Consider the following 24,844-nt stretch of genomic DNA (forward strand, 5'->3'; position numbering starts at 1 on the left):
CAAATTGACATAATTTCTCATTAAAATGCCACTTACTTTCCTTGAAAGTGAATAAGATATTTTTTTTTTTTTTTTTTTTTGAAAATTCAAAATGAAGTGCAATCACTTCGATTTGTTTCTACATGTAGATCTAATAGCTTCCTTCCGTTAATGGTCGGAGGTTTCATTTATGGTGATCCATACTCAATATTTGCATTCTTTTCCCAATATGTCATTTGAAAAGTTTAATGGACGATTTTTACATGTCTCCTTAACAATTTATTTCTAAAACAAAATGTAAGGTTATGTTTGATTTTAAAAGACATTCTATAAAAGCAGCAAATGAATTATACTTGACGAATAGACTCTCAATTTGCAAAAGAAATTTTGTAAAAATCACAATTTGTTAACAATTATGTGGTGGATACTGTAAAACTTAAACTATACTATTCCGCAACATTTAGTAAAACTGACATTTGAATACGTTTTTGTCAATTAAACCTATATTGTCAATATTTGGATTACGTGATTTTAAGACATTTCTGATGGATATTGAGTAAAGGAAACGAAACTTTAGTTTTCAGGAAAAGAATGGAAATAAACATCGATATTATTTTCTTCCTCTCGCTACTTTATTTATTACGATCGATTTATTAATTATGGTTTTGTGTTATAAAGCATTGCCATTTTTTCTGTAAACATTGATAGGAATGATAATTGATCTTATAGTACCTTAATCTGTTTTACTATCAGTTTTTTTATTACTTGTTTTTTTTTTGTCCCCATTGGAGTTTGCAATTTCATGTATCTTTAGTCCCTTGGGGATCCGGGTTAGAATAGGTCCTTAGTACCCCTTGCATGTGGTAAGAGACGACTAAATGGGACGGTCCTTCGGATGAGACCGCAAAAACCGAAGTCCCGTGTCACAGCAGGTGTGGCACGTTAAAGACCCCTCTCTGCTCAAAGGCCATAAGCGCCGAGCATAGGCCTAAATTTTGCAGTCCTTCACCGGCAATGGTGACGTCTCCATATAAGTGAAAGATTTTCGAGAGGGACGTTAAACAACATTCAATCAATCAATCATGTATCTTTAGATTAAAATAAGTTGGTAGGCTTTCGGGATATATTCGATATTTTAGATATGAAAAATTACGTGTATTGAGTGTGGAAAGAAATGGAACTGAGAATAGTAACTGAAATTCTTCACAAATTAAATTTCATAAAATACCACCTTCCGAAATTAGAAAATAAAAAAAATTGTTGCATTCTGATTGAATTGTTGCAAGTTGAAGAAGTACGCGTGGGTATAACTACTTGATCCAGTTTATTTTTCTTCCATGGTGTCAACTTTGGTATCGACATATAATTACTAGTCGATAAATAAAAGACGGAGATTATACCGTGTAATTATTAAGGTTATTTTTATCCTCCAATCGATAAAATGTTATATTTTGGTCAAAGAATATAGACATTTTTTTTTTCGTTTGCGGGAAGATGGAATATGATTGGGTATAAAACAGCGGGTGACATGCCGCTCTTTGTTAGTTTTTAACGGTTACGACCAATAGCTGGTGCTCTTTCGACGATCTCTGTCTTCGGAGAAAAAAGGAACAGTATTCATAAAGCGAAATTCCTCTTACATTGAAGAAAGATAACAACTTCTGAACGTATTTGCGATTTGAAAACAATCCTCCGATTGGGTGTAAAGTCTCGTATATACAGTTTTCACACGTCTAGTTTAGTAAATAGATCAGCGTTGAAATATTTGCCGTTGGACTTAAATCTTTTTATATACGCGGCTTGGATTCGATACAAGGAATATTTGTTCTTAGTTATTTATCTATTTCACTTAAGAAATAATTTATTGTAGATAGTAGAGAGTGTGAAAAGTTAGTTAACTTCAAAAAATATTTATTGGTAGTTTACCATTGTAAAGACTGGCATATACTTTCGAGTGGAGGGGTACTATACCGTATTTGAATAATTTTATTGGAATTTGCGCTGCGGCCCCTTGATTCAAAAAGATTTTAAGACGAGTTGCAGGTGTTCAGCTTGAACCTAGGATTTAATCTTAATTTTGCGAATGAAATGACTCCTTTATTGACAATCTACGTGCTTCTGCAGATGGTTGTAAACATTGATGGAAATATAAGAGACCGGTTTCTGCTTCTAAAGCATGCAGGCAACACTAAAGAGAGGTTCAAGGTGTTGATTCCAGAGGAGGTTGATTATGGGAGAATATATCGAAAATATCCGGGTAAGATTGTTTTATTTGTTTTCAAATAAATAATTCTTCAATCCTATTGAACTTTTTTCAGCCTTAAAAGATTTTTAAAAAGGAATATGACTCCTTTACACTTTTTATAAACTTGATGAAGTTTTCAACTCGTACAATTTTGAGTTTCTAAAAATACGCTAATTAGAATGATTAATCTGAGTGAAAGATACAAGTTCCAGCTGTTTTTGACTGAAAACAATTGGCAGAGAGCATAGCGTTGAGTTCTATCCACACGAGCGTAATGGCTTTCCATTGACTGATCGTCATTACAAATCAGCGCTCAATTGATCAAAGGGGTGGTCATTTCAACAGCATCTACTATAATTACAGTTCCGGAGACTTCGAATCGGTCACTGAAACATGATACATTTACGATGTATGTACATAAATTTGAAAATTACTGAAGCAAGTTGATTAGGTGTATAAAAAATGTGATATATAGCCCCGACATTAATGAGATGTAATTTGGCTTATTTTTCTAAATGTTTAAGTCAGCACATGTAAGATACGGTGTGTGTTTGTGTCAGTGAAATTTCAAAATAAAATCTGGACACAAATTAGAGCATTTTCCTTTCATTTGGAGATAGTTATCCTCATTGCGTTTACGTACTTAACGTCTCTGACAGCTAGCGACAATTAAAACAGTGGTGCATGTGTTAAAACGGATTAGCAGAATGCTGAGATACAATTGTGTCAATTATAAGCATGACTAATATACACCGTACCAACATTGCAGTATTAATCATGTATTTGTATGCCTAAAAACTTTACAAGATCCTTTCCAAAAAATTAACTCGTAAAATTTAATTATATCTTTTGCAAAGCTTTTCAACTTAAAGAAATGACTAGTTCAATTTGTTTTTGTGAAACTTGAGTGGATAGATTTAATAATGACTAAGAACTATTTTACCAGCATGGTAGTATTAATCATAACTATTTCTTTAAAAAAAAATTGTTCGAGTTTTTCAAAATTCAATTATTTTTTCAATTATTCTTTTTAACAGTTTTTAAAAACACGTAAGCGTACGGATTGCAGCAAGGATAAAAATAAACTTACGAAAACTTGGTATTAAAAAATTCATTTCTCTTTGATATGATTTTGTTATATAAAAAGATCTATTAGAACACTAGATCAAGGAAACTGGAATCAGCTGACTTGACATCCTGACGAATGATTTTCATTTTCAACAGAGAATACAAAATATACTAAACCTGTAAGAATGCAACTTGGGTGCCAGTTTTTTAAAAATGTAGTAATGATTCATAAAATGTCTTTATCTGTTGTGTTTCAAAATAATCCAAAGTGTCTGGCTAGAAATAAACCCACTAATCTAAATGACCTCATTTTCACGTAACGCTTCTGCTAATTACAGGAAAAGTGTAGCAGTCCATAACTCTCTTATAATTATGCGTGTTTCGGAAAAAATGAAACAATAATTATTTGGAAAAAAAAATATTTTCCGTGGAACACAGCAAAGGTCAGAGAATTTTATATAAAAAGCTGCTAAGCTTTTATATCGTAAATGTCGGAACAATTTTCTTTCATCATGACAGGCAGAGCTGGACGGCAGAGTTTACGGCGTATGATTTCATGGTTATCTTTCTGCTAAATAAAAATGTATTCACAAGGTTGACAATAAACTGTATAAAATATTTAGTGTAAAATACCATAATACCTCCCTTGTCTTTCATCTCCAAGGGCAGACAACCGAGGTCAATTGTTCATCTCCATTATGTAATCATCTGATTCTTGTTTTTTTTCCCCTCTTATTATAGGATGTAATCTTGGAAATTCTTTTTATAAACTCGGAGAAAAGTTTAATCCCACCTTAAATCCAGATGGACCATTCGTGTGCCTCATCTGTCAGTGTGTACCGGTAAGTGTTACGTCATAATTAACTTTCACTTTCAGGGACCATTTTTGTGTTGTTGATTTTGTATTAAGTTATTGAAGTTTTGCTTACATTTTTTCTTCATGAGTGGGTAGAATTTGTTAGTATACAATGTACATATAAAATATTCTGTGTGAAAATTCCAAACAGAAACATCTGTGGTATCACCTTTCCAAGTGGTTAATAGTCAAGTCACTATTATTTATTAATGTACTTAGATGATGATACATGATGTATTTAAGTTTCACCTAAGCGCTTTCCCTGTTTATTTTTACTTTATTTCATTTTTTCAATACTCATGTTAAATTTGTTTTGAATTCCCTTAATGGGTCCAAATTGGAAAGAAATGATATTCTATTCTACTTGTGTATATATCAATCGCTTTCTTAAAACCGACACCAAAGAACTCCATAAGAAGATACCACTTTTCTAGAAAAAAAACCAAAGCTTTAAAACTCAAATTTGGACCGTGTTTCTGAGGAAACTGGGTGCAGACGGAACCGACAAACGATGTGAAGCACAATATACTGTTTTTCTATGTATATCACACAAACCGTGTTACATTTCCAAATATTTTGCATTAAAAGCCCTGAAGAACGATAACAGTCTGATTGTTGATGTCATTTCTCCAGTGTTTGCGATAGACACAGACCGTGCAAGTGTCTCTCTAATACTTACAACATGCAAGAATCTCAGACGATACGGAACAGTTTGGAATTTCTCGGTAGTTTCAGAAGCTCTTCCTTGATAGACAGTTATGCTCATTTTATGTTTCAATGTAATATGTCAATTACTAACAAGAAAAAGTGTTACATGGCAAGATAAAGGAGATTATATTGCCAGGGAGGAATTTTTGCAATTTGCCGTAAATTTGTAAGGTTGAGGCACTCTTCCCTGGCGGAGGCGGAAAATGACATCTTTCAGAGTCGTTTATTGCGGAACGTTATCATAATTATCTGTAATGGTTTTCGAACTAATACACTCCTTAAATTTTAAATGTAAGATATATAGTTCTGTTGTTAGTCCCTTTGACCCAGACAGAATCTCTGCCAATGTTAATTTGATATGAGGAAATAACTATTGGGGGAACTAAGAGGAAGTAGCATATATGCAAGATACTACATCTGCAATTTTTATTTAGAATGATCAAAATATAATTGCAATAATTATATCTGAAAGAAGCTAATGATGCAAATCAAAGTGTAAGAGAGCTTTCTCCAACTTTATGAAACTATTTATACATCATGTAACGGAACTATGGAAGCGTCAAGGTCACAACACGATTCAAGATCAATTAGGATAAGACTATTTCCTTTGGTACTTTACATAATACTCGTTAAGATTATGTTTCTGGCAAACAGAAATCGAACACTAGGTCAATGTGTTTACAGGTCTTGCTGAAATCTGGGCACAGCGTGCTGCAAACATTGTTCCTTACAAATGCTGAGTCTGTGACATGAAAACATCTAAACAGGTTAAGCGAATCTTGGTAAATTTCGAAATGGTGTTTTGAACTATCTTTAATAATGAATCTGGTACATTTTCAACTTAATGAACACATACACACTGAGAGAGTGTGTGTCTGTGTGTAACTAAATAAATTAATTTGATGGTTTGAATGAAAATGGGGTAATTTTTGAAAACTGTACTGTAATGAATTCTTGATATACTAAATATTAGTCAATCACAAAATTGAAGTAAAAGAAAGTTGTACGCAATCAAAGCATTTAGAGTTGTGTACACAGAGTGATGATGCTGTAACGCCACACGTGACTTTTTCCACGTCATGTGTGTTCGGGTGGAAAGGGGGTGTTACTTCAAAAAGAAAAAAACTACAGACGAAAAATTTAGAACAAAATAAGTACTTAAATTATAGCGAATGGGGTTTCCCCTCACATGGATGGAGATCTATAAGTTAAATTACCAGAAGAACAGAAAATAATGACAAAAGAAACGTTTACAGTTTGTAAAACAATAAAAACTGAGATCATAACAGGAAGATAGATCATGCAAGGTCATCTGTCGATGTGTTTTCTGTGTTTCCTCTCGCCATACATTGTAAGATAAGTCAGTGTATGGTATTACGGAATGGCGTTGGCATTTTCCTTCCATTCAATTTTCTTTTTGGATACTTGTAATCATCAATTAACATTACTGAATGGGATCATCCATGTAACATGTTGACAGAAATATTTCAGCCGACGGAAATTTTAATGACAAGTTTTCAGAATCCAACAGGAATTCTCTTAACAGAAAAAAACACATCCATGACATGATATTGAGTAGGCAATAAAATTTTATCCCATTGGATTCACATCTTTCATTAAAGTCTTGCTTGGATTTCTTTATGTTAGACAACTGTCAACGTTTTGGTCTAAAGTAAAGACATAATTGCATTAGAGAATTAAGCCCCCGGATACTTAGCTCCTTCATTCCTCCTACAAGGCCTAATTTTGCTGTACCATTTTTAGATAATAGCCAGTAAATGATCTCCATTATTCCAATGTTTTATGAATGAATGTGCAACTTCAGAAATCGAAAAAATGAAACCGGTAACCTATTCGTGATAATTGGTCGCGGGGAATCGGCAGGATGTCGATTTCACTCTCTCACCTTCGAAACGACTCGAACATCCGGTGAAAATAAGACTGTCGTAATGATGGAGTGATACTTCAACGTAAAAACGAATAAATAAATAAACAAGTGAAAACATATACTTAACGGCAACACAGCCTAAGGGAGGATTTTGTTTTGCTGGAAAATATGTACGGGATTAATAAAATTCCATTGTCACGGTGATCGTTGGATCAAATATAATAATATTCTGAAGAATGCGGAAGATTGTGCATTAAAACAGGAACCCACTGACTATTTCTATTCTTCTTAAAGAATGCATTTTTATTTGTGTCTTGTTTCTTTTATGTACATGTTATCATATTCCCAATAATTACCAAACATATTACTAAAAGAGAAAACAGTGCACTCACTGTTTATCAAAATTGTAATATTATATCAGAATATTGGCTACAATGGAGTTCTCTAGCGGATGTTCCGTGGATTCCACTCTAAGAATTGCAATACAAGCAATTACATGTCGTTAAAACATGACTCATAACTTAAAACTGCTGATGCCTAAACAAACGTATCCTTGCATTGGCTTTTATGGCTTTTACTTTTGACATACTATATGTATTACACACATAAACGATGAAGAATATTTGTCTTGTTACATGTATATATTGCACCATAAAGAACATGTGAAGATGTCATTTAATGCAAACCACTGTATAGGAACTTAAGAATTAATTTGTGCTTGTGGTTCATTTATTTTTAGTTTATAATTGATACATAACAAATGAATAATATGATTAACACAGAGAAAAAAAGAAGATTTATTATTCAGCACGGCCATTTAGCTTATTATTTCAACAAGGTACATTTGATACATGTAAGAAGTCCGTGGACACTTTCTGACAGTTAAGATTAATTTTATTGCTTTGAGTATCTCCATAGTTCATTACTTCTATAGAAAGTGACACATTGTTTATGTGTTTACTTGTTATCTTAATCCTAAAGCAAGGAAGGAACATTCCTCTTGTGACATTTATATCTCAAAATACTCAGTTCCGTTGGTTTACAAAATTATACAGTCTAAATCATGTTGCCTTTTAATTGGGAAAGTAAACCAAGTTTCACAACAAAACCCCTCGTCTCTTTTGAAAGACGCTGTGAAGCATTTATTAAAAGTTGCCATCCCTTACTTGAATAATTTATATCGCTAGGATTAAACCAGTCTCTTTCTGCAAACCTAAAAGTTCAAAAGCAATTGAGACGTCTTCAATGTACTGGGGTACTTGTGGATTACTTGAAGGGCCCGTGTATGCCGATAGCTTGATCGGGGAGATTAAGGAAACAAAATTACTTCACACCCTCAATGTAATTTACGGTGGTCGAACGAACAGGGGCCATTTCAATCCCATGAATAAGCTTTTTGGAACGAATAAATCATCATTTTCTTTATCTAAATTCCTGCTAGACGACCACAGAATTATTTGTATTTATTTTTTATAGATTTATTGGCAAATGAATTGATTATTATTTTTGTTGGTGGCTGACCGACAGTTTGGTTAATTTATGTTCTGATTTTTGAAATTCCAACTTAAATGACATAATGATAACAGGTAAACCATCGTCCAATATAAAGGAACATTTCCATAAAAGACGATGTAGAAAAAGAAATTAGTCTTTTATTTACAAATTATTTACAAATTTTTGATATATGAAAAAAATTAAATAAACGTTTAACTTTCTCCACATATCTACATGTACAAAACTCCTATACTTAAAACGTACCTATTACTTGATTTCATTTCTATTGTAGAATATCAAGAAGGGAATTATGCAGCATATTGGAAATGTCAAGTGCAAAAACATCAAGAGCCTCTGTCCTGTGCCCAGGTGCGACAACCCGGTGCTTCTGGAAGGCAAGTGCTGCAAGTCTTGTCCGGAGGAAGGTAATGTCATATTGATTCAGTCTTAACAAGCATTGTCGACTGTGAGGTTTCCTCTTTAAGACGTTTATCATACAATGAAGTTTACTATTTCTACCAGAAACGATTTCTTAATATAGCTATATACATTTCTGTTCCTGTCAAGACATTAAGAAGATATCATCAGTGCGATTTTTTTTTTGAAAGTGGGTGTATCTAGGATTATTCGAAATAGAAATTCGGAACACGATAAGGTTTTCCTTGCATAAAAATCATATATATTGACGCACAAATGGTATCCGTGACGGCAACACATTTTTCATATTCAATTTCAAACTTTGTAAAAACAATTGACGAAGACCATGTATGGTAATTTATGTAGCTGTATAAATGCATTGCTTAACAATTCAGAGTTACGTATAGCAATTTGCCTCTGAATGTTAACATAACCCCGAATTTCAAGATAAAATCGAACTAATTAAGAATTGAGACTATAGTGTAATTGGAGTGAATTCCTCCTTGCATAAAGATTGGTGTATACTAGGCTAAGTCCTTTTAGAATTATGGGTTTACCATTAGGGGTATTTAGATTAAGTCATCCAGGAAAAAAAGTTTGCTGTGCTTTGGGTTAAGTTTTCCTGAGACTAAGGTTAAGTCGTTCTAGGGTTAAGTCTTCCTGAGACTAAGGTTAAGTCATCCCAGGGTTAAGGTTAGTATACTTGGGTTAAGTCTTCAGGGGTTTTAGGTTAGGGGTACTGAAGGTGAAGTCTTCTTGAGACTACAGGGTTTAGTGCATTTAGGGATTTCTCTTTCTGGGACTTGAGTTAGGTTTACATAGGATTACGTCTTATTGAAGTTACGGTTAGGCGTGCTAAGGGTTAAGCCGTCCTACTGTTAGAGTTAGGGATAAGGCTAGGGTTAGGATTAGCTTTTGGTGACAAGTCTTACAAAATGTATGGTTAGAGTTTATATTGATTGATTGAATATTGTTTTACGTCCCTCTCAAGAATATTTCACTCATATGGAGACTTCACCATTGTCGGTGAAGGGCTGCAAAATTTAGCCCTATGCTCGGCGCTTATGGCCATTGACCAGGTAGGGATCTTTATCGTGCCACACCTGCTGTGACACGGGACCTCATTTTTTGCGGTCTCATCCGATGGACCGCCCCATTTAGTCGCCTCTTATGACAAGCAAGGGCATACTGAGGACCTATTCTAACCCGAATCCCCACGGGATGGTTAGAGTTTATAGGAATAAAGCTATGATTAGAGTAAGAAACGAGCCTTCCTAAGGTTAAAGGCAAGCATTTCTTTATTTTACGACAATTAACAACTTCTGCAGCATATATCAATACATCTCGTAGGCTCGGATATTGACACATTATAGTAATTAATTGGGGGGGGGGGGGGGAGGGAGATGAAATACCCGGAGATCTGGGTTACCACAATGTACTCTCACAAGTAATCACTGCCAATCACAAGGATCGAATTTTCAGTGGTAAAACCCAAGTTTAGAGTAGAGAATAAATTTAGGATTAACGTTAGGACAAGTTATCCTATGGTTGATGATAATTAAGAAATAACACTTTGTTTAAGATTGCATCACAGTGCGATGCACATTATCATGAAACTGTAAGGAGAATTTGACGACCATGGCAGGGGTCCTTGTTGTTTGATGAAAGTCAGTATTTAAGAAATCACTCCTGAAAGCACGAACTTGTATCAATAATAAGGATTGAATGTTTTAAATTTATTGATATCTGATAATTTACATAAATTGGTCATTGAAGATTTTTTTGAAGTCACCCAGTAAATCGTTTGATGTAATTGGTTGCAGTTAGAGCACTTTAATCAATTGTATCTGTGATTCCTTTGGAATTGAATTAACTAAACGCATTGCCTGTATTGCTGTGCCCGGCCTTGTATACCGTTATTTGTAAACTCTGTCACCATATTAAGGTTAATGGGCATGTTAACCTAGTGCCCGTCCTAACAAGATAATTATAAGTAAATCTATCCGTCTTTAACTTCCGGAGACATATCAAAAATGACAAGGGTCACCAAATTATCTCTAAATCATAAAGGTATCAGACGATAATTAGCTTTTATTTCGGCCTGAACACTTCATCGTGACTTTTGTAAAATTATCTCGCATAAAAAGGAAAAGAGTCTCCCTACGTTTGTTACTGGAAGGGATAGCAAACTGACTAGAAGGCGGAATATAAGATATTAAAAATGGTTATTCAAATAAGTTTCAACGCGAATATCTACATATGTAATCACTTTACAGTCTGTTCTATCTACTGTGGAACATTGTAAGGGAAAAGTATCCAAAAACTAAAATCCATAAATTATCGAAATTTGTCAGAAACAATTAATGCTTACTGACGGGTTACTCATGTGTTAAATATTTCAAGTGTATATAAAAAAATGTGTAGCTGTTTTTAAAGAAATACATGCAAACACTTAGTATGTTTGACACAGGGATTACCAGGCTTTCAGTAGCGTAAATAGTGTCTAGTCGAAACCTCGTTCCCGACTTCTTGATCTGGAGAGAATCTCATATTATACCCCCATACTTGTTTGAATTGCACAATCTATTTACTCTTCATCGCCTTTCTGTTTACTTTTCAGACCAATATTTTGTATCGATTTAATACCCCCTGATTCCTTACACTAGTTCAAGTGGCCCTATCACCACTCAATGAGCCTTTTTATACAATCCCGCTAGGTGTTCGAAGTTAAAAGTGTGAAAAATACACCGCTGTAATCCTCGATTAATATGAGTTTAAAGTCATTAAGATTTTTTTGCATTACCTAAGTGGTAAATGATTGAATTTCACATCTACGTGATTAAATGTAGAATTCTATTTTTGAAACAACATCACGTCTGGCATTTTTGAAAATATTTTAACAAACCTGTTGCTCTCTCTCTCTCTCTCTCTCTCTCTCTCTCTCTCTCTCTCTCTCTCCTAATATAAGATATGAACGCTCCGAATTGGAAAACTAATAGTCAATCTGCTGAGCACAAACTTAAAAAAAAACATGATTTCAGTCCATATCAATAAATATTCAACAAAGAAATCCGTCCATTTTTAAAAACGTGTTACCGTTCATAATTTTCGTAAAGATGCTACTATCTTCTGACATAGAGCAATTCAATTTAGAAAGAAATGTAAACTCTACTTTTAGATTTTGTGAGACCACCAATTGATCTCAAAAGTGAAGCATTTGCGTGATCTTTCCAAGTAAAATTTTGAAATCTTACGAAAAACGTGCTTGTTTTCTTACGCACCCTGGCGTCCATCGTCGCCTGTTATGATGTTTACGTCGGGCACGAGCTTTAGAAAGCATTCAGCGCGCGCTAAGCTGTTGCCCAGAATTTGCGCTTTCCTGTCCGTCATCTGCTAATCTAGCGTTATTTTTGTCTTAATGAGTAACGAGGCAATTTCAAAGAGTTGCTCACTTTCCGCGGCATCTACTTAACATTGTTATCCATAGCGTTTGAAGTACTGTTTCGTTACACCTATTGACGGAAACATATGGTAGAATAAAAGATATTTCCTAACTGTGTGTTTGAATAAAGTACACCAATTATCATTCAGACTCATTTTTTTCAATGAATGGCGATACTTTTTCATTGAAATAATTGGTTGGAAAGTGCAGCTTTCCGAAATGAATGAAGGCAGACCTTGTCGATTCGTGATCTTGATGATATCTATATTTTCACACAATTCCTAATTGCTTTCAGACGAAACATTTGAAGATATGTTCAGCCTTCTACCAGAAAAGATGTCCAAGGAAATTGATAATGCTATAAACTTGGAAGAAAAAATACGTCAAAAAGTTATCAATAAAAGTAAGTTCAAAGATAAAGCAAACATTAACTTGTCATACTTTGCTAATTACCCAGTTGCAGGGACCTTTCAATGTAAAGAGGATATTATAAACAATACAGACCCATTTTACAATCATGGTGTTTAACCACCTACATGTACAATTGCAGAGTATGTTGCACTTCTAGTCGGTCGTAACGTCATTTCCAGACGGCCATTGCCCACTCGTGCAGTGGCAGTCGTACATTTACGAGTTACAACAAACATGGGACTGCGCTTTTCCATCAAATACGAAGGGTAAGATATGCATGAAATGTGAACGAATAAAAACTGAAAGACAGTATCGCACACGAAGAATTTAAAGACTTTGAAGAGATCATAAAGTGCTTGTATTTTCATCAAGTGGTATCAAAGAAATTAAATTTCACACATCGACCAACATTCTCCAACCATTAAGGTTTCCTCTGTTACTGACCTTCTCATTTCAAGCCAATTACAATATGGGATAATTATTAGTCTTAAATAAATCTGGTCACAAAAATGTGATTGGAAACTATAAAAATTTAATCTGAATTAGTGCCCGGACGGGTGCTTTTATTGGAAGATAATTTATTCCGCCCCGTCTTAAGATATACGCAATAAGGTGTACCTTCCTTAAGCAGGTACAAAGCATACGAACACAAATTTACGTTCTTGATTAATAAGACGTTCTCTGTGTTGCGTGAAGGAAAGTCAAGAAATCACAGTATTGGCGTCAGTCTGTGGAAAACATATAATCATCTGCAACATTTCACGGCTGGAAGGTGGAAGTGGGACACACGGCGGGCAGATATAAGCACTTAATTCCCTCGTAATCTGATTCAGTGAAAAATGATTAGACAAACATTTATTACTGTTTTATTTTCTCATAATCCACTCAAAGAGAGGGTACAATGAGATAACTGACGGCGAAACCACCACCACACAAAGACTGTATTGCGTATAGGGATGGAAAATACTCTCAATACTCTTTAACACGAACATTAAAATCATTTGAATATATTTTGATACCACTCTTCATGGGCAATGTGATAGCAATTTTATTGTTAACCAAATCCTTAGCTATGGCCAACTTTATCTTCAGGTTATCTTAAGCTTAGCTGTGGCTTAGCATTATCTTAAGTGTGCTAAAATCGGAGACTCCAGTACTATAGATGTGATAAAAAACAGCCTATCAAAGTGAAGGTTCGATGAAACCGTTCCGCTTCACTGACAATACTTGGTTAAAACATGCGTACATTTTCAACATTAATTTTCTTTAAAATATTCTTCTCTTGATAATTCCAAAGTTGTATTCGTCTTTTATCTCAAAATAGCAAGTGAAAACCAAGGAAAGTCAGCTTTTGAAATTTTACACCAAGGATCAATTCGAACATATTTTGAATGAACCTATTTATAATCATAAAATGCCAAAATGAATGTAAGAAGCGCTGACCTAGGTACATCTTCGGCGATAAATATGCATTTAAATAATACGGAAAGAAAATATCAGACAGCCTTAATGAATGAAACATATTCTAAATCCTATTTTATGATTTCCGTTTTGCAGTAAAACTCTCAGAAATCGCTCTATAAATTTTCCATATCTAAGACAAGCTCAATTTCATTCAGAACAAGCTCAGACTGTCAAAGCGGTAGTTGTATATTTCCCCCTTCTCAGAATGCTGATACGTAGAATGGCTTCATATTTATGTTACAGACTTCAAAACCCAGAAAAACTCTTGCTGACAGATACAAACGGAAATGTTTTGATGGAAAAACGCCTCCAAACCAGATACCCTGACAAACAGGTACCACTATCATGATATCTTATCGCATAGAATAATTCTGCAGTTGATACCGCACACATTCGAAACGACAAATACACCATCTTTTCTATGAAACACATTTAAAATGATTTTAAACTTCTAAATAAAAAGGGGGTAAAATATTTTATACAAATATATCATTGGATAATGCGGTATCGATACATGAGTAGAAAATTAATGTTCAGGAATTCATTTAGGCTTTTATATATATATATATATATATATATATAAAGCACTATAATCCAACAACACTCAACATCGAAAGTCTTGACGCTCGATGGGAACAGACTTTTCTATTTGCCACATATTACACTCAATAATTTTAATATGTAGACGTTTAGTTTGTTATCAGCCTTTGTAGTTTAGTTGTAGTTTTAGTTTCTTTTTCTATTTAGTTTTCTTTTATATGTAAATATTCTATCGTCCTGAGAAAGGGACAGGTTGTCCTGAAAATTTGACAATTCACTGTTGTTCGTGTCGTTGATCATTTTTAGTGCTTTATATATATATATATATATATATATATATACAATCTATTTTCCTAATACAGATATGTGGGGAATGGGAAAATGTTCCCGAATATTACTACCGTTACCTACACAAAGGAATATTTCTACTGGTAATAACAACGTCATCTTTCAAAAATGGCGAAATTGCTGGTAAACCGGAAGTTGACAAATCCAGACAGAAAAGTGAGTAGATTTTAGTTCCAAATTCAATATAATTTCGCAGAACTTGAATTCAGTTATGTCTAATGATCATTAATACAGCACAGACCACACGCAATTTGTAGCTCCACCGTCTATGTTATATAATCAACTTAGAGTGTTTATTGAATCGCACCTTTGGATGAGAAAGCCGTCAATTTGACGAGTATAAACTCTTAAATTACGCTAATAAATCTTGTTGTGTCTATCTATACATTTCTGCGATATCTTGTCTGGAAATAATTCAGGTGTTTTCTTTGTTATATAAATTGGTACTTCTTAGTTTATACAACGCATCTTCCAACAATATAGAGAATCAAAGACTAAAATAATGAGCTTCACGTAAATTGTGAAAGCTTTAAGTATCAAAGACATCGATTAAAAGACAAGATTTCAACACATATACAATTCATTATCTTGATAAGAAAAATGGTAGACTTATCACATGCGTTTTGTTTCAATTTAAGGTACATTTTCAACGATACTTGTATCGCCAACTCAGTACGGTATCGGAGGGTACGCTGAGATGTTCTACGGCATTCGAAGCAAAAACCTGGAGTATACGGTCAAGTTCGACGGTCTTTATAACACAAAACGTATGCAAACCATCTTAAGAATATAGCTTCAACAATTATTGCATTAAATACTAATATAGGTCTAACTTTTGTAAATTCTTCTACAGGAAGAAAGCGAGAATATTTTGTAACCATAGAAAAAAGAACTCAAATTCTTCATAAGCATATAAGAAGAGTGCGAAGACGAAAGGTAAGGAAATCAAATAATATGATTAAAAAATGAGACATCATCTCTAAAGTAATCGAAACGGGAAGAGCAATAACAATATTCGTATTTAAACATTGCAGAATAGCAACAAACTACGAGGTACTTGGTTGAATCTTAATAAAAAGAGCAGAAAACTTATTGCTAAAGCCCGACTCCGAATGAGAGTGACATCTAAGGGAGGAACAACTATCATTGGGACAATCACACCAGCTGGCACTTGTCGAGGTGAGTAATTTCCAGTGGTACATGTATGTAATAGAAGTGTATTCCCAGAATAACCCATTTATCAGTTTTACCTACATGCATAAATGATAATTTATGTCGAATGTTTTTCACTGGATCTCAATTAAATGAGCACTTGCATATGGTATTTATATCTATCAGCTGATTCGATACACAAGAGCTTGTTCTGCGTATGGTAAGTTTTTAAATCGAGGCAGGCTAATGACAAATAAAAGTTGATGTTACAGAGGTTTCAACAGTCTCGTTTAAAGTCAGCATTTCGTTATTACAATATAATTTACCAATACAACCTGTCATTGGGTAAAATTCTGTCTGACATGTTTCATACAAATTGAGACTGTTCGGCCGTTCTTTACATACTGATTTCGACTCAGGATTACTCAGATATAGGGCTCACGGCGGGTATGACCGGTCGACAGGAGATGTTTATTCCTCCTAGGCAGCTGATCCCACCTCAGGTGCATCCAGGGGTCCATGTTTGCCATACTCTTAATTTTGTTTTCTTTATAGGAATTATGAGATTGATCACTATTCGTTATCTTCACCCCCACCCCCACCCCCCTTTGAAGTGCTCTGTATTGTTTCAAATGAATACAATGACGTTCTACACAAATACGCAAAACATAAAATTCTCTGAAATTTGAAAAATCAAAAGTTCTAAAAGTGCATTAATTCATATCCTTATTCTCATTTGTTATTTAGCATTCATAGGGGTTCTTTCAAGTGGCGAAGCACTGTTATATCCGCAGATCGCATTGTCCAGCGCAGGCTTTGCAGTGTTAAATTTGCACGACAACGGACACATTAGTTACGACGTAAGTAGAAAAAATAACCTACATAAAAAAATACGGAATTGAAAATTATGCGATCATTTATATGTATATGTTTTAAAACTGAATTTTAAAGACGAATTGTTATCAGTATTTTATCACATGTTTCCCCTTTATCCAGTGGATATCATTCATTACATACATTTTAATTATTATTCTGTTTTCCTACACCGTTGGTGACGTCACATACAAACGTCAATTTTACGTAGGTTTTTTTTTTTTAACAAAATGTCAGGAAGCAAAATTCCCAACAATACAGTAACACAAATGAATAACCGGGGGTGGGTGGGGTGTTAACATGTGATAAAAAGATTCTCCAATGATTTGTGCTTTGATATGATTTATATCCAACTTGTTGTGCGTTTCCTATCCCATCGCCAAGGCGCGGGGATAGAAAACACACAACTCGTTGAATGTAAATCATATCAAACCATGGGAAATCCATTATATATGTATTAATAAAAACGAAATAAATATGATATTGTAAAGGAGATGTGACACTACCTTACAGATAGACTTGAAAGGTATGACCAGTCCTGTAAGGTACTTGACAATAGAATCTTTACCGACAAAAACAGGAAGAAGAACGATTATCTATAACCTCAGTGGACAGTTCAGAAGAAATTCCTCCTCCTATGATGGAGTAGTAAGTAAATATTTTTTTTCTCTTTCAGCAAGAGGATATTTGTGAGATTGTGAATCTAATGGTGAATCAAATGTAGTGATAGCTTCATTTTTAAATTCTGTAAACAAATGTTTTGTAGGCATCAGGTGTTATCAAAAACGTACGGGCCAAATACATAGCATTACTACTGGCTGGTAGATTATTTATCAATGTGGAAACGGAGAGGAAGTCGTATGTGGCACTTAGAGGACGAATTGAGAGTATTCAATATAGTGATTATATTGACTATGTTAAAGGTACGCAACAATCATGTGCTTCAAAACTATCGTCGAAGTTTTATTTATCATTCAGTTTTCTGACATTGTTATTGTATTTTTAGACTCGCCTTTTTTGATGACGTCATTACAAACATCACCCACAGGAGTAGGAGGAGTGGCGTGGTTAGTTCCAGATCATAAATGTCGTTTGCATTATCAAATTATCTTATCAGGTCTTCAAGACTATTCCTCCCTGAATGCTCTTCTGGTCGGAGACTTTGATTCCAAATCGGCATCAAACAACAAGAATGCGATATATACTCTCTTCATACCCAATTTTATCAATGGAATGGTAAGACCATTGAAACGTTTTCCACATGGGCATAAAAATAGACAGTTTTCATGAATGTGTTAAACATCATCAAACATAAAGTGGCGTGCTTTCTTGGCTGATGAATATCAGCACATTTCATTCAAGGCTACCAAAAATGCCCCTGCTTCTTGTTTGGCGCACTTGAGGTGTCTTGTAGCACTTGGTAAAATAGCCAAAATAACCCCAGTCATGTGCAAGTGATTGACTAAAAATAAAGTTCAATTGCTTTTAACAAAACAGATGCGATAGATAACTTTACCTGAAAAATAAACATACCTCTTTAATACGATGTTTTCAATTTCGACAAGCAAACCAGTTAAACAGCGTGAGATGATTACATTTGCTTTAACAACCAATATTTCTTGACATTTCTGCACTTGAGTCTTCAATTGGTCCATAAAATTTATGAATGGTTTATAAAAAATGAAATCTCGTTAAGCACAATTAAACAAGAAATATAAATTATCCGTAAGATTGGAAACAGTGTATGCAATAAAAACCTGAAAGGATTATGCAAACGATTTTCTTGTTGAAAACAATTAAGGTTTTGTTAATTTATTATTTTCGAAAGAGTACCTCTTTGTTCCAGTGACTCATTTTTGGGAAAAAATCTAGGATGTACTTTATATTGTCAAGAGCAGAATATTTCACCTTGTAACTGTGGTTGGCCTTGAATGATTTTTACATGTGATTGTTCTTTCAGGCACGTGGTGTAATAGATGACATATCTCCCGAAGTATACAAAAGTCTTGATGCTGCAACATCATTTCTTCAGATTGGTGTCACTGGAATCAGAAAAGGAGAAATTGTAGCAAACGTAAATAATTCAATACATACATGTATTTTAATTATTACAAATGAAGATGTTTTATATGTAGTTCATTTTTACTGTATTAATGATGAAGCTTGACATAATAGACTTTTCAAACATAATCGAGGTTTTACTGCGCTTAGGAAATGTATTATTATGTACATTTTACTCTCTTTTCATTAAATGTAGCTAAGCATTCCCAATTCATGTTGGAACTTACCACGTGATCAAACAGAGACTACAACCGCTCCTAAAACTGAACGTCTACCATTATTAGGAAGGGCTGACTGTAAAGATGGGGGCAAAATTTATCACAATGACGAAAGTTGGATTCCGTCTAAAAACGGCACATGTCGAACCTGCAGCTGTAAGGTTCGTATCGTGAAATTTAAAAGTCTTAAAATTTATTCAATTTTCCCCTTTCAAAGGAAATTTAGTGACTTTTTATATTAAAAAAAGTGCATACGGGAGTTTTTATTCCCGAGAATCAAAAGTTATCACTTTCAGGTATAATATGTTTTTCTCCCTTGGATTCCAGAATGGTAATATACTTTGTCATCACGTGATATGTCCAAAGCTATCATGTGACAACCAAGTTCGTATGGACGGTGAATGCTGTCCGACTTGTCCAGGTAGATACATACCATGCACTGTCTGTGGTTTTACTGTCCAATTTTCGTATCAATTTGGGGACAAAACTTAAATGTAACACATTATTATGCTTTCTTTATCATTGTTGACCGAAGAAAGAATTCCTAACTTATCAGCTGGGCATCTTTTTTTTCCCAGAAACACTAACACAAGACAATGAGACATGTTATTATCCAGGAGATAAGCGGCACTATCGTGCGGGAACAGTGTGGCATCCTTACATTCCACCCAACGGGTACTCAACATGTGTCACGTGTACATGTGACGTAAGAAATTTTTAAAAATGTATTTGAAAACAAAACACCCCACAAACATTTCGTGTATGAAGAATAAAGTTTCTTTACGACCCACAATACAATTCTACAATTTGAAATTGTCATTTTTATTTTGTAGAAAATCAGCTTAGAAGTAAAATGTAATCATTTACCATGTCCAATACTTAATTGTCCAAAAGACAGCATGGTTCGTATCAATAGGAGTGATTGCTGTCAGGTCTGCTCAGGTAAATCTCAATTTATTTCAGACTTCTTTGATTATTTGTGTTAATTTCGTTGATTATTGTATTATATTCACATACATATATAACAGTGAGTAAATGCAAAGAATTTATATTTCATTCTAATGCTTAAATCCTGATTTCGATTTTCACTTTCTAAATTTGATAATGATACATAAAATTACAACAAATTGTATTTCTTCTTACAAAATATCTTTAAGGTTGTTTACTGTTTTGCAAATGCTGGTATTATATAATGGCGCCTCGCTTGGCATGAATTCTAAAGTGTTTCATTTGAAGGTTGTAGTAAATAATTAGCAAACCATCTTCACATTTATTTTCGTGGACCTTTAATGTGTTGATTAAGGGCATTAGAGTTTGATACTTCGTTTAGCTTGGAATAAGAGGTTAAAGCTGAGATCTTTTGAAGAGATAACATGAAAATATTACATTATTAAAAGAGTCTTTCAATGCATTTGTAAATTTCATGTGTATTACACAGTGGTTAGTTTTCTGACTTACATTTGATCTTAATAATAGAATGCGTCCTGCACTATCATATACTGAATATTTATACTATTTTTAATACTTGTTTTTACAGACAGAAGTTTATTAGCAGATATAATTCAAAGTACAAGGCCTCCCACCGAAAAAATAGGAAATGGAGGTAAATATCCACAAGGTGTATTGGTGACATTAAATTCAGATATTCAGACGTTTGAACTCAATCAATATTAATTGATTAATTAATATTAATTGAGAGATTAATATATAATAGGGACAATATATGAAACCATTTCTTGTACTCTGACGTAAGAACTAAAATATTTTATTGTCTGTCTTATTTTTTCACTGGAAAAATTGATTTTAGTGGGGTTTTTTGCTTTATTTTAAACAAACCGAGCGCATTCATTTTTCTAACATCGAACTATCTTTTAGAGATACTTAAATGTGCAATTCTACATCAGAAGGTAAAAAATCCTGAAAAATTTGTACATTTATGGTGTCCTATTATAGGATCTTTTCTATAAATATTGTATCAGAAAATTGTTCATAAATATTAAATAACATTTGCTTAAAGCTTGACAGTTAATTTTAAGGTGGATCGATCCTCATGTGACTTATCAATATTAATGGTTGAAAGTGGAAAAATTGTATTAATTTGTAAAAATAAGTGGGTTAAATACTGTACATAGCATAGTCTTTGTTTACTATTATATCTTACATGTATGATATCTTATGATATACAAAAATATATTCTTCACAAGATGCATTACTAAACTAAGATTGCACGATATTACCTGGGAAATGAAATTATAATATGAAAACAATGAATTTTGAAGAAATACAAATACTGATAATACTATATGAAAACGTATTCTTTTAACAAATGATTTAATTGTTATCGTAGGAAGAAGCATGTTTCACATTTAAAGACATTTCTCAAGAAACTTCATTGGATGATTTGTTCTCTTTTAGAATGTGGGATAGGAAAACGTATATATATAGATAAATCAAACTTCATTGGATGATTTGTTCTCTTTCAGAATGTGGGATAGGAAAACGTATATATATAGATAAATCAAACTTCATTGGATGATTTGTTCTCTTTCAGAATGTAGGATAGGAAAACGTGTATATAAAAATAAATCCCGATGGCATCCTGTTCTCAGCTCTCATGGAATCGTCAAATGTGTCACATGTAAATGCAAAGTAAGAAACGTTTCCATTCTTTGAAGATTTTCATTTTTGCGGAATGCAAAAAAATCATTCGACGATAATGATCATTCAATGATGCATGAACATTCAATTTTTAGTAAACTCAGGTGACCTATTGCAATTGGTCTGCATTTGTTGTGGTGCGTCGTCCGTCGTACGTTAACAATTGAACATTTTTAACTTCTTTTTTATATCTACCAATGCAATTCTTTTCAAATTTGGTATGAAGCATATTTGGGACAAGCGGGACATGTCAGGACTCCTGCATCCACGGGGTATTAGGGGGCGGGACAAAAACTGCCAAAAATTGACCAATTTTTAAAAATCTTCTGTACAACTGGATATCTTTAAGAAAAACTAAATGCATTGTGATGTAGAGCATGCAGGCCTCTACCAAAATGTTAACTTTCATGATCCCTGGCAGGGCTTCTGATTCCAGGGCAGGGCCAAACTTGGTATATATAGTGTATATCTGTAAAATATTTAAACAATATCATCTTTCATGCTATTGATACCAAATTGAAACTAAATAGTTATTTAGAAGGAGTAGGTAGTCATTTACCAAAATTGTAAATTTCATGAACCTAGGGTGTAAGGGTTTGGTTCCAGGGTGGAGTCAAAATTATTATAGTTATTATTGTCTTTATCATTTGAAGGACCTTTTTAATTTTACTGATATAATGTAAAAACTAAGTCCATATTTAGGAATAGCAGAAAAGGATGTACCAAAATTGTGAATTTCGCAACCCCAGAGTTTTGACTCTAGGATGGACCCAAATTAGTCATATCGTTTGATGTTACTTATATTATATTTTGTGAAGCCTTTCATCAGCATAGGCACTTTCGAGGGTTTTAAGAACATCTCTTGTTTAATACTGTTGCTGAATATTAGAATATAGCTTAGATATTCAGAACATAATTTTTATAGGTTTCATAGCCCTCGGGACTAGTGATACTTTTAACTAATACTCAGGTGACCGATAAGACACATGGGCTTCTTGTTTGTAGACCAAACATATATATAATGAAGTTTAAATATTTGAATTGATTTATTTAACTAATTTCGTAGTATCCACGTTAAGTTTTGGATTCGGGTCGCAGGCTACTGACAAACAAGTTGATGGTTCAGGGATTTCAACAGTCTCGTTTAAAGTCAGCATTTCACAAATTCAATCTAGTTTGCCAATACAACCTATCATTGGGACAAATGCTGTCTGACTTGTTTCATACCGATTGTAAGGCCGTTCTTGGCACACTACTTTTAACTCCGTTCATTTCTATGTTTATCGCGTGGAATTCTTACCAGTGTCACATACACCCATGTACCAGAACATAAAATCATTTTCTTACCAGTGTCACATACACCCATGTACCAGAACATAAAATCATTTTCTTGTGAAATAATGATTTGTTAGTCGTAGCAAATTAAAAAAAAATGTTTTAAAGTTCCATTTTATATTGTTCTCTAGAATGGACGAATACAATGCAAAAGAAGATCGTGTAAAAAGAAGAGTTCTTGTAAAGAAGGCTCAAAGAGGAAAAATAAATGTTGCAGTTGTATTCGTAAGTATAGATACAGTATTTAGTATATTCATTATTGACATGTTTGATTGTAGAACAGGACTATATCTTTATTTGTTTCAGAAGTGTGAGTAAATTTAGATTATCTGTTTATAGGTTAACACATACAGCATACATTAACAGAATTTCAAAATTAAACCATTGTGAACTCTGTGATATGAGATAGAGGCAGGAGAAGCATGGGCGTAAACACGTAGCAAAATGAATGGTATGAAGACGAAGGAATTCAGTCATCGGATTACCATTTCGGTGATATAGGCCACAGCTGTTGACACTTCATTCTCTATCTATGATTTACTACCATCCCCCCTTTTTTCTTCTTTAAGTAATGATAATTATCGTTATTCGAAAAAAATATCTTCTTTATGAGTCTTTCCTCGTTTCAAAGTATTTTGAGTGCAATAAATAGTGTATTTGCATGAATGTTCGTTTTATACATTTGTATATATTACCTACTAATTTCTTTGTTAGATTACTATTTGTTATGTAATATAATTTTATAAGCAATCAGAATTGATATTTTCAAATCGATTAATATGTTTCTCATTGTTTTCTACATAATTTATGATTTGATATGAAAATGTGTGTATACAATCGTTTTATTCATTGTCGATATGATAATAGTTCACATGATTTGCATTACTATTCGTTCATGTTGCGGGTTTTACTTATATATTTGTATATGCTGTACCTTATTTTTGCATTGCATGAATAATGAAAGATTTGAGTGCCAATTTTTCATGAAGGTGTACCTGACTGATTTTACAATATATTTTTGTACATTGTTTTTAATGGTTTGGAAACCATTATTAGAACTTGTTGACATGAAATTATCATTCCATGATGCTATACTCTGTTGCTAGTGTATATTTTCATTGTGTAAATATGCATCTAATGTATTTAAAACAGTTAAATTTTGAAATGAATTTCTTTATGATATGAAACTGAAAAAATAAATAAATAACAGTTTTTTAATTCTGTTTTTCTGCCAGAGGAGATTTAGTTTCCTTCCCCGTTACATGTTCTTTAATTGTGTCGCCTGCGTTACACGCATTGGCGACATATAGGGATCACTATCCGTCGTCCTGCGTCGTCGTCACAAAAAAATTCTGTCACAGTTTTCTCAAGAACCACATGGGGCAACTCCCTGATATTTGGCACAGAGCATCAGTGTGGCCAACTGTATTGTGTAAGACATTTTCGAATCTGTCGCTTATCAACTTCCTGTTTGCCGGGACTTAGAATTTTTTACAGCAAAAAAATTTCTGTCACAGTTTTCTCAAGAACCACATGGGGCAACTCCCTGATATTTGGCACAGAGCATCAGTGTGGCCAACTGTATTGTGTAAGACATTTTCGAATCTGTCGCTTATCAACTTCCTGTTTGCCGGGACTTAGAATTTTTTTACAGCGAAAATTTTTTTTGCTGAACATTTTATTTTAT

General features: G+C 33.7%; 1 protein-coding gene across 1 annotated transcript; it reads left to right on the top strand.

Moving 5' to 3' along the window:
- The first annotated feature begins 1,450 nt into the window (after nucleotides 1-1,450).
- LOC125678902 (chordin-like) lies at nucleotides 1,451-24,370 on the top strand. Its single transcript, XM_048917694.2, has 23 exons — nucleotides 1,451-2,236; nucleotides 4,034-4,134; nucleotides 8,531-8,663; nucleotides 12,393-12,500; nucleotides 12,648-12,774; nucleotides 14,216-14,306; nucleotides 14,875-15,016; nucleotides 15,499-15,627; nucleotides 15,714-15,796; nucleotides 15,895-16,039; nucleotides 16,760-16,872; nucleotides 17,399-17,533; nucleotides 17,652-17,808; nucleotides 17,892-18,121; nucleotides 18,846-18,959; nucleotides 19,143-19,325; nucleotides 19,492-19,585; nucleotides 19,743-19,870; nucleotides 19,998-20,106; nucleotides 20,702-20,767; nucleotides 21,716-21,813; nucleotides 23,289-23,382; nucleotides 23,497-24,370. The coding sequence occupies exons 1-23, from the start codon at nucleotides 2,068-2,070 to the stop codon at nucleotides 23,499-23,501; spliced, it is 2,754 nt and encodes a 917-aa protein (XP_048773651.1). The 5' UTR covers nucleotides 1,451-2,067; the 3' UTR covers nucleotides 23,502-24,370.
- The last annotated feature ends 474 nt before the right edge of the window (nucleotides 24,371-24,844 follow it).

Source organism: Ostrea edulis, chromosome 1, assembly GCF_947568905.1.
Source record: "Ostrea edulis chromosome 1, xbOstEdul1.1, whole genome shotgun sequence".
NCBI lineage: Eukaryota > Metazoa > Mollusca > Bivalvia > Ostreida > Ostreidae > Ostrea > Ostrea edulis.